The sequence below is a fragment of the Mus caroli genome, chromosome 6 (assembly GCF_900094665.2).
Source record: "Mus caroli chromosome 6, CAROLI_EIJ_v1.1, whole genome shotgun sequence".
NCBI lineage: Eukaryota > Metazoa > Chordata > Mammalia > Rodentia > Muridae > Mus > Mus caroli.
In genome coordinates this window covers 116,440,808-116,452,106 of record NC_034575.1, presented here as the reverse complement: position 1 = coordinate 116,452,106, position 11,299 = coordinate 116,440,808, and the positions used below count along the sequence as shown (strand labels likewise).

Genomic DNA, 11,299 nt, shown 5'->3' with positions numbered 1-11,299 from the left:
TGGGGACCTGGTAATCCCTAGCAGACTGGGAAATTTTCATACTTTGCAGCAAACTGAGTCCCCAGGTACTATAGCCCTACTCAAAGCAACAGGGCCCTATAGCAATACCTTCTGCCTTTTGTTTACTGCGGACCATCCCCACTAGGTGACCTCAGGGTCATTGGTACTAGTCTGGTGTCTGAGTGGGAGCAGCCCTTCTNACCTTGTGACATAGGAGAGAAGGGATTGGGAGTAGAGCTTCCAGGTTCTGAGTTTCTTTAATTCATCCTTGCTTTNAGCTGCTTGATAAGCACCCTGCAGAGAAACCTTTCTAACCAATACCATGAACTCCTTACAGGCACCAGTTCAAAGCCATCGGCGTGTGATGCATGCAACACTGAGAGTCTGGGCATTAAAAAATTCAAAGCGCTGGGTGTGGTGCTGTGCACCTGTAATCCTCAGCACATGGGAGGATAAAACAGGAGGATTGCTGCTTATTAGAGGCCAGCCTGGGCTACAGAGTGAGTTCAAGGCCAGCCTAGACTGTAGAGTGATACCTTGTCTCCAAAACTGAAACAAACAAACAAACCAACCAATCAAAGTTATGCATGTATGTATTTAATAAAGTAAAATAATTCTAACAAGGTTTATTACAGAAAAGAAGAGCCTGCCCCGTCACCTGCCATTCCCTGAAGCTGCACTTTCAACAGTTTTCCGTTGTTTATTGATTTATTTTNTGGTGCTAGGCTAGAAGCCAGGGACTTCTGAATGCTAGACAGACCTCCTTCTGCTGAGCCGCATCCCCAGCCTGCTGGCTGTGTGATAGTGCTCCTTCCACATCAGTCAGAAGCAGGCTGTTTCTTTCTTCCCACCCTTGTTATAAACGCAGACTAGATACGACGTATAATTCCGACAGTTTATATTCACGGACACCATGTGGTCATACCTGTGCCTATAAACTGGCCATTTCCATCAACACAGAACCTCTCTCAGCTGAGACACCTGTCTGAGCTTACCACTATCATGCTTTACAGTACTGTCCAGTAGCCTTCTCATNTCCCAGGGTATAGACATGGACTCACACAGCACATATACTGTAACACTTGGGGTTTTTCACTTAAAAAGTTTTTATTTTAAGGATTGGTTAAAGTTTCTATAATGTAGAATTTTTTTTATCCACTTTCCTCATCCACCGACACTAAAACCAGTGTGGGACAGGAACGCTTGAGCAAACACAGCCCGCAGCGGACACTCCAGAGTACCATGGCTATGGCTCTCTGTCTTTCTTAGATCCATGCTTCCCTTTGTTTTCACTTTGGCACCCATGTTTCCACCACTAAAACATCTTTCCTTTGGTGGAAGTGTGGAGCCAGTTGGTAAAGGTCAGAGGCAAAACTCAATCAAAGCTAATCAAAGCCACCTCACTAGTACTTCNCTGTGGAGGGAAGTCCTGTCCCTCTTGTCTGAGGCTCTGACTCCCCCTTCCCCCACGTTGGTAGGTGTGGATGATGGTGCGGACATCCCCAGAGAACTGGTGGTAGGCATCTATGAGAGGATCCAGCAAAAGGAGCTCAAATCCAATGAGGACCATGTCACATATGTCACCAAGGTGGAGAAGTCCATCGTGGGCATGAAGACGGTGAGTGCCCACACCGAGCAGCGCTCCCTGAGGCTCCTGTGGTGGGATACACAGCCAGCTGTCTTCCACCTCCTGCCCTTTCTTTCTTCCTGAAATCCCCCCCACTCTCTGTTAGCCACGGACTGAGCTTGTGCTGTGTACCAGGCACGACATCCTTTTCCCCCTTTGCATCATTTCCCCATCCCCTTTGCCCCCCCCCCCACTGTTACTAGGGCTTGGTGTCAGAAAGGACTGGCCAGTGATCTAAGGTTGGGATGGCCAGTCAGGAAAGTTTAGGGTACCCTTCATAAGAGGCAGTGGATTGTACATATGCCTGAATGGTCCAGATGATCAGACAGGCAAAAAAATGAACTATGTAGACTGTGGGTTAGGGCAACCTGGACCCAGGAAACATGTTCTAGTGTGCAGTGAGTCCCCCTCTGGGGGGTCATCCCCTGTGGCTCTCTATGCTACTGGCACCTTACACTGAGTGCAGACAAGTCAAGGAAGCTTCATGACCTCCCCACTGGGGGATGCNTTTGAGCTTTGCCTGTGAACTCCCTCCTCTGTGCAGGAAGGATATCATTGCAGAGCCTCTAAAGCCAAGGGCTCAGCACTTGTCTGCTCTGCAAGCCAGTTGATATTTAAGTTACTGGAATAGATTCCAGGGTCCTTATCATCCCCTCTCCCTTGCACATTTTGNATTTGAGTGTGCAGTGAAGAGATGGGTAAGGATTCCACACATGCGTAGTCATAGAGGGGGCAAAGGAGGGCGGTAGATTTTGAACGCTCTGAAGGCTTATTTCAATTTCTGTTCCTCATCCCTCAATCTCATTACACAGGCATAATGAATCCTTTCTCTGAGTATGCTGCCCTAGAGGCATTAGGAAGGGAACGGAGGCCCCCAGAGCAGAGTTCGAAGGTCAAGTGTTACCCTTCCCATAGAAGCAGAGCCCATCCTTGGACCTCTATCTCTTTTTCTGAAAAACGGTGCCCTTGGCTAGGAGGAGGGCCCCTGGATCTCTGGGGGCTTCACTTTAGAGCCCTTTCTGGGTTCCAGGTGCTGTCCATGCCGCACCGCCGCCTGGTCTGCTGTAGCCGGCTCTTCGAGGTGACCGATGTGAACAAGCTACAGAAACAAGCAGCACACCAGAGAGAAGTGTTCCTCTTCAATGATCTGCTGGTGGTGAGCAGTACAGGCCAGGGAAGGGAATAACTGAAGCTGGTGCTGTCCTGAGTCCCTGCCTACTGGCACTGGGCAGGGCAAGACTAAGCAGGGAGACACTGGGCAGGGTGGAGCAGTTGTAGAGGTACCGGTTCTGACATGATACACCATGAATTTGAGGCACAGACACAAGTCAATGCAAAAATGAGCCAGACCCCAGACAACCTGCCTCTCCGTGACACCAAAAGCCCGGGGTGAGGCATTCAGCATTGGCGCCACAGTCCTGCCTGAGAGATCATGANAAGGTCACTGTCCCTGGGCCCAGAGAGAGGCTGGATAGCGTGTGTATGTGTGGTGTAGTTCTCTCTGAAAACAAGTGTCCCATCAGTAAATCTGTAATCCTTCCCACCGTGAGGGACTTGTCCCCAGTGTCAAGAAGCAGGCGGGGTGAATGAGCTCCACAAAGTTGTTCTTTCCAGCCTGCTCCCTAAGTGAGTCACATGAAAGGAAACCTGTGCAGGATCCCACAGAGGGACCCCTCACTCTGCCCAGCCTGCCAGCCTGGCCCAGTGACTCTCTCAGATCCTCCTTCTGTAGCCAGAATACAGGAGCACCCTGGTACCTGTCATTCACAGAGTCAATACAAAAGAGGTGGAAACTGAACCTGACTCAGAGCAAACAATCTGAGAAGACAGTGGATTGGCATCTTAAAAACATGTCTTCCATATCACCCCCCTACCAGCAGGTTATAATGGGGGAGGGGACACAGGCAGAGAGTCNTTCCCCAGCTCAGTTTTGCCCCTCGGTCAGGCAGTCATCTGGAGGATTTGTGAAGTCCACGCTCCTCTTGTTCCCACCCTTACCCTCTTCCATCCTACAGTGGAAGTTTGGGCTCAGGCACTTGTTGAAGCCCTGAATCTAGTTAGTGATGCTAGTTAGTGATGCACACACACACACACACACACACATATAATGCTGGTTCCTCTTTTTTACAATATGGAGTACAGATGGTCTGTATTACATAGGACATTAAGATGTTCTCAGTCCCCCCATCTCCTACCACTTCCACAGAGCATTGGTACCTTTCTGGAGTGCACATCAGTGCCTATCCTCTGCCAGGCTCCAGCAGGGCCCGATCTCCCCCAGCCCCAGAGGTCTCTGAGCTCATTTTCTATACACTTCTGGATCACTCTAACACCCCGGCCCCAGGAGCTGCCTCCCACTGGCCAGACCTCTTTTCTGATTGCTCCTTCACTTCCCTTCAAAAGCTTCTCTGGGTGTGGTCACCTCCCGATCTTCAAGCAGGTCTTTAATTAAATGTGGCCTTCCCGGGTGGCCTCTTGCCCAAGCAAGGCAGTCTACCAGGGCACTTTCAATTTCTAATTTTATCTTACTTTCATCAAAGCACATCAAAGTTTCTGAAATCACCTCGTTTGTGCCTTGCTTTGCTTTGCTTTTGCTGGGTGGGTAGAGGGGGTTTGTTCTTAGCCATCTTCCTCCCCAATCATGTGAGCTCCTCAAGGGCAGGGCTCTTGTCACATCTATCCCTCTGCATCCTCTGTGCCCAGCTCATAAGAGGTCCTAAATAAAATATAAGTTTATATATGGAGCAACTGGTGAGGTGATCTTTCAATTTAGGCAGAAACAAACATTTGAAAAGAAAGGGAAAGGAGGGAGAGAGAGAGAGAGAGAGAGAGAGAGAGAGAGAGAGAGAGAGAGAGAGAGAGAGAATGAAGCCACATCAGATGGGAGGGGTGCTGTGAATCTATAAAATGGGGGTGGGACAGGGTGACAGGGTTGCAGAGGAGACTGGGGACTTGCTTTTAGCTTGTGGCTTTAAATGGGATTTTGAAAGAAAGCCCTCTCTAAGGAGCATCTGGGTTAACTTAAATAATGAGCAGAATCTGGCAGTACAGAAAGCTGCAGGGAGAGTTGCAGAAAGGGAATAACTGCCATAGAACTGAGCTAGGCTGCTTCAGGCTACAAATGGAGGACACTGGGAGGGCCAACATAAAGCCAACCTGGGGCAGAGGCTAGATCTGGGAGGACTTACAGGCCAGGGCTTCTAGTGCAGAAGTAATGGGTTCTGGTGGGTTTTAACCAGTGATGGCCCATGTGTACGCCCCCCTCCTGGCCGGGGGCATGGAGACTGTTCTGACGTGAACAGTTGTGCATCTTTGTCTACTGACCAACATTCAAGACGTCTCTGGGCATTGCTGCCTGTCTTTGTGGACGCACATTTACAGGAGGCCACTCATCTGTTTCTGTCCCTCCCCTGGGCAGATCCTCAAGCTATGCCCAAAGAAGAAGAGCTCCTTCACGTATACGTTCTGCAAGGCAGTCGGCCTGTTAGGCATGCGCTTTCACCTCTTCGAGAACGAGTGTGAGTCCCGGGCCCGGAGGATGGGAGCTTCCCAAAACACCAGCCTTCCCTGCACCTAGCTGCCGAGCCTCCCTGCTGTAGGAGCTCACTGGTGGGGGGGTCGCTGGGTTCCAGATTACCCGGAGGATGGGAGCTTCCCAAAACACCAGCCTTCCCTGCACCTAGCTTCCCGAGCCTCCCTGCTGTGGGAGCTCACTGGTGGGGGTGTCGCTGGGTTCCAGATTACCCAGAGGATGGGAGCTTCCCAAAACACCAGCCTTCCCTGCACCTAGCTGCCGAGCCTCCCTGCTGTGGGAGCTCACTGGTGGGGGGTCGCTCATTGGTGGGGGGGTCGCTCACTGGTCGGGGGTCGCTGGGTTCCAGATTACTCCCATGGCATCACTCTGGCAACCCCAGTCTCGGGCTCNGAGAAGAAGCAGGTGCTGCACTTCTGCGCCCTGGGCTCCGACGAGATGCAGAAGTTCGTGGAAGACCTGAAGGAGTCCATCGCTGAGGTGACGGAGCTGGAACAGATCCGGATAGAATGTAAGGATGGGCCCCGGCTCCCAAGGCAGAGAAATGGGGTCCCCAAAGGCAGAGGCAGCCTGCATACACATCTTACCCTTACCTCCTGGGAACTGTTATGTCTGCGCTGCCCCAGCGTGAGCCCGACTCCCTTCCCCTGCACTCCTAGGCCCACTGAAACATCCCATCCCAATGTGGGGTTGCTTCACAATTGACGTGACCTTCCAAAGAACATACATGTGTATGCACATCTGCCAGCCACGTGGGGTACAAGGCTTTTCTCAACCAGACACTGCTGTGTCGGCCAAGACAGCCAAGAGAGCTGATCCAGGCACAGCAGAGCCAGTTCCAGGGGAGAGATGCTTCTGCTAGATCCTGCTTACATTCGCGGTAGCCTCCAAGGGAGCTGCTGCTTTGTCCCCTTTGACGGATGAGGCTCAGAGACAGTAACCAGTGCCCAGCACACAGGCAGAGGTGGCATCTGCAGTTGAGTATGGTGCTTAGCCCATGGTCTTTCTACTATGAGACTGAAATAAGAGGTTCTGTGTACAGTCTCCTAAGAAAACACTCAAAACTGGGCTAAAAATGAAACCCAGCAGGATGGAGTTGCTACTTGGGGAGGGGATGCNCCAAGTGCATGCTGGCTTTGAACNACATTGGTTTTCTTGGAATCAGGGGTGTCACGAGCAAACTCTATTCAAGAGCTGGACTAGTTGCATGCAGGACCCAGTTTGGCTATTCATTCTTGAACATTCTTAAATGTGTGCCCTGAAATGGATCTACTTTCCTCCCAGTCAGAACATAACAAATGGCTCCAAACTGCTTCAGGAGCCACTGCCCACCTGGCCTCAGCTCTCCTGAGGAAGGTTCTTTTCTTCTAGCCTGACAGCAGCCCTGACATCCACTCTCCGAGCAGCAGAAGGGCAGATCCAGTCAGAATCCATCACAGTGAGGGGAGGGGGAGAAGAAACAGCCTCTGTGGCTGTCTGGGGGACAAGAAAGCCAGAAGGAACATATGTAGAGGGCTGGCCTTTTGTCTTCAGATGAAGGAAAAGTGCGGTGACAGCAGGTGACAGAAGAGGGCTGGTCATGGAGGAAGGCGGGAGAGAAAATGAGTCAGTGAGGAGGTAAATGGGAGCCACAGGAGCCACCATTTCAGTATCTGCCACATGCCTGGCACTGGACGGGCAATAGGACCCATTACTTGGTTTCCACAATTTCCCATGTGTGCATGTTGCTCCCTTCCTAGCAAGGAAACTGAGGCCAGCAGAGCTTAAAAAGGGAGTCCAAGTTCTCACAGCAAGTGTCGGTGAGTGACAGTGAACAATCACACCCAGGCCCCCTGGACTCGTGTGTCATTACGGCACTAATTCCCCCAAAGCCAGGAGGGCCCCTCTGCGAATCAGCAAGCAGCTAAGGCTGAGCTGAGTAAGACTGCACACACANGTGGGGGACGGGTGTGGTTCCAGCAACACGGGCAAACTGCTGGTGTGGACACTTACCGCTCAGTGTCCCTGGATTCGGAGCAGCCAGAGAAACAGCAAATGGAACCCAAGTGGATAGTTTTAATAAAGGGAGCTTGAATCATGTCCCAAGGAACCGAGAAGCTGAGAGAACACTTTAATAATACCTGTCAACTCAACATGGATGGCAATTAGCCTTTCCCTAGAGCCACTGGGATAATGACTAGTGCAGAGAGATGCCAGTGGAGGGCCAGCTAGGACATGCGTCCCAGCCACACAGGTTACGGAATCCACCCCTTGGGGAAACACTGAACCACGTCCTGCAGGGAGCTCAGCAGCTGTGGGGTGGGTGGGGCGACAATCCTGCTCGCAAGTGGGGACAGGACTAGATGTCCCCAGCTGTGTCTAGAGACTATGCTGCCTTGCACAGTGCCCTTATCCTGACGCACGGAATGCTTGCCCAAGTAAGGGCTCAGTCTATGTATTTTACCTCAGGAAGTCTTCCTAGTGACCTTGGGCACTGAGCCCATCTGTCTCCTCAAGCGAGGAATAAAGAGGCTACCTAAGAGCCATCAGTCGGGGTGACCATCCCAGCAGTCCGTCTCCTGTCCCACATCAGTTTTTCGTGGCCCCTCTGACAGTCAAGCAAATCTGGCCATCATCATCATCACTCGCACATAGAGCTCAGAGAGGTTTAACTGGTTCTCAGTGTCCTGGCCCACTCTGGCTCTCAGAGTGGAGGGCACTCTCCTCCCACCTCCTCCTGCTCTTCCCACAGCCCCTAGCACACCAGGGCTGGGACTGTGAGTGCTGCCACTGTTCATGTTTCTCCCTTCCTTAGGGGAACTGGAGAAGCAGCAGGGCACAAAGACGCTCTCCGTGAGGTCTGCTGGAGCCCAAGGGGACCCACAGTCGAAGCAAGGATCACCCACAGGTGAGACTGGGCTCTGCCCTGACCCAGCCCATGCAGAGCTCACCACAGTCCTGCACCTGGCTCTGGGGGGGTTTGGGTGGGGCCACGCTGCTCCTCTAGTTATCTCTTTCCATAGAGAAATTCCAGACTTGTGTCTTTAACCTTTAGTCGGTGCAGGAAAAGGTGACAGAGAAATGTATTCGTTTTGCAAAAGGTCCCAAAGTGCAGGACTGTATATGAAATGTCACTACTTGCCCCTGGAGTCAGGTCAAGAGCCTGGCTTCAATCCAGATGGGCCTCAAACTCTGTTTAAGTGGTTTCTTCAGATTGAATTTCCCCTCTAGCCAAGTGGAGTCAGAGAGAGCTTAGGATCTAGTATTCCTTTACACAGCCCTTGGAGCCTGATTACCCCTGCCTGACTCTATCCTTTCTGCCAGCTACCTCATTCAGTCTTACCCACTGGTAGAGAGCAAGAGAGGTGGGCTGTGCACCCTCCTATAGCCCCCAATTATGGAGACATTAGAAGAGAAATGGGAGATATCCAGAAACCCCATGCACAGCTCATGCATTAGCCTATCCATTGCTTGCATCTCACACTCAGAGCTTATAGCGAGAGCACTCTGNGCATCCACAGGCACAGGACAGCTGCTTGAGNGAAGAACACAGTGGACTCCTACAGTCCCAAGCCCTCCAAACCTCTCTAGCTAGTCCCAGTGCCAGAGTGAGGCTAGACAGCATCCCAAGCACTAATGACACCAGCCAAAGAATAGCATTCCTTTTCCCAGNAAGGCTTCAGGCTCTCTGAGATGTCATCTATATGCGTCCTATGTCACCATGACTAAATGCCACCCACCTAAGCCAATAGCCCCCTTTACCTTCCAAGGACTCGGGATATGGGTCACTGCTCACTTTCAGGGCTGTCAGGATTTCACCATCAGTTCTCAGCTGAGATGACTCGTCCCTCCGGCTTCTCCTGTGGGAGCCGCAAACCCCTGTCAGATCTGGATGTGTTTCCCCAAGGACTTGCCTCATGGTGTCCTTAACTGTGCGGTTTCCTTTGCACNTCAAGAAGCAGAGGGCTGAAAACCGCCATCCTGAGGATGGGAAGCGAGAAACAGAAGGAGCTCAGGTTCGGAAGACCATAGGCAGGAAGCGTCATCAAGTCGTTCCCCGAGGGTCCACAGGGTCCCTGATGCACATCCGGTGGCNAGAAAATGTAGACCTAATTACAGGCCATTGGCCCATCTGTGGAGGGCAAGCAACATGGTGTGGATGTGCCATGGGCCTTTAGATCCTCAAAACTCCACAGTGTTACTAAGTCACAGTTACCACAGCAAATGACAGCCCCTCCTTCAAGGGACCTATGAGAGAAAGGAAACAGGTTTATATGGTGCCTACAAATCAGGGCCCACTCAAAAGCGACCCTATCCAAATCGTACTGGCAAGGATTCGACTAAGAGAAAGTGACTCCCCAGTACAAATGTCAGAAAGAATTCCAGAGGCCTCCTAGTCTGTGGAGGCCCAGAGAGGTGCAGCACCCTACCTAAAGTCACAGAGCTCTTAAGGGACCTAGTGAGGCTCCTGATATCCTGCCTGCTATGCCAGGCAGTTCCCCAGTGGAGAGTGTGTGTGGCACCTAAGTCTTGCTACCCACACCTGCCAGAGGGCAGAGATGCTGGATGGGGAGGAAGAGGGCCAAGGGTTCCAGGCAGGACTGGTGGAGAATGAGTCCTGTGCTGTTTGCATTCAAAGCCAAGAGGGAGGCGATGGCAGGAGAGAAAGCGGCGGAGAGCTCGGGGGAGGTAAGTGGAGGCCTGGTGGCATCCAGGTGAGTGACCCTGTGACCCCCTGTCCCTCTTCTCACGTCTCTGTTGTTTCTCTTCTCAGGTATTAATCAATGCCTCCCCAGCCCGACTCACCATTTTACCAATTTCAAGAGATACAATTAAAAGTTACTGCTAGCATGGGTAACGCCACCCTTCCAGCGCCTAGTTAAGCCGCAAGCACTGCCAAACTGCTGCTCCCCAGTCAGCCAGCTGTCCCTGCCCACTGCCCTCTGGGGCCAAGCTCCCAGCCCAGCCCAACCCAGNCCAGGGAGATGAGCCCCCAAACACTAGTGGCCCCCCTTCCATGCTCTTTGCACACCCACTACCCCCAATACACTGCTCGCTATCCCCCAAATATGTGCCATATCAGAGACTCAATGGTCCCTTTCTAGATCATTCCTCACACAGGGAGCCTGGGCTCCCTCCCAAAGTCATACCCAAAGCCAAGTTCTCCATGATCACTCCTAGGGACATCTGGACACCTCCAGGGAAACTGGAGGACCGGGGTTTGAGACAGTGAGAAGGAATTTCTCCCTGGAACAACTANTCTCTGGAAAGCTGGCCATGGGGTGGGGTGAACACAGGAGAAATAAGAAGCCCAGCAGGGCTAGATGCCTCAGAGGTTTTCCTTGGGGGATGAGCTGGAGGAGAGGATGCCATTTCCAAACCACAAGGAAAAGGAACCTAGAAGTAGCGGCTGGCTTCTGCCAGCCCCAAGGCAGCCCCTAAAGGCGGCATACACTGCCTCCCATATAGACCCTCTCCTTGGCTGCCAGGCCTTGAGGACCACCAGCTGCTCATAGACAGTCCTCTCCCATGCCCACCAGCAGGAGGGCTCCCCTAGATGTAAGGGAGATGCCCACCCAGCAGCCTGCCAAGCCCTAGGGAGCCACAGGATACCTGGGAGTTCAGTTTCTCTCTGTCCCTGCACCCCATCCCCCACGTGTTTCTGGAGGAGGCACCTTTACCCGGAGGAGCTTCCCGCCCCAGCAGCTGAACAGCCCCCAGGGTGGGTATTCCATCCCCTGCCCTGCGCCCGCATCTTCCCGCAGCTGCCCATTCTCAGCCTTGCAGATAACCCTAGTCACCAGCCCTCCAGTTCATCCTCTTGGGGCTACCCAGGAAGGACCAGCCATATGGTGCCCCTCTTCCCTCCTAGCTGCCCAAAGGGGCCACACGGCTATCTGCAAGGCTGCCTTGCCCCTCCAGCTAGCTCCAGGGATCCTGCCAGCCTCTGCTTCCCTAAACAGAGGGCAATCTGGCCACCCCACAGCCTCANGGCTTGGCCCTAGCTCCCTCTCCTCTGGCATCGCTTGGCCAAGCCCCTATGGCAGGCGCTCCTTCATCTTCTCTGAGCTATCGTGACTGCTACTCATGTTCATTCTCTCTCTCTCTCTCTCTCTCTCTCTCTCTCTCTCTCTCTCTCTCTCTCTCTCTCTCTCTCTCTC

At 52.5% G+C, this 11,299-nt stretch overlaps 1 protein-coding gene across 1 annotated transcript in view; it reads left to right on the top strand.

The window, feature by feature from the left end:
- The window catches only part of Iqsec3 (IQ motif and Sec7 domain 3), a 96,980-nt gene that overhangs the window by 81,569 nt on the left and 4,112 nt on the right, over positions 1 to 11,299 (top strand). Inside the window, exons 6-11 of the mRNA XM_029478257.1 lie at positions 1,479 to 1,618; positions 2,658 to 2,783; positions 5,046 to 5,145; positions 5,509 to 5,670; positions 7,954 to 8,046; positions 9,778 to 9,827. Of these exons, the coding sequence (XP_029334117.1) occupies positions 1,479 to 1,618; positions 2,658 to 2,783; positions 5,046 to 5,145; positions 5,509 to 5,670; positions 7,954 to 8,046; positions 9,778 to 9,827 (671 nt within the window). The remainder of the gene's footprint in view (positions 1 to 1,478; positions 1,619 to 2,657; positions 2,784 to 5,045; positions 5,146 to 5,508; positions 5,671 to 7,953; positions 8,047 to 9,777; positions 9,828 to 11,299) is intronic.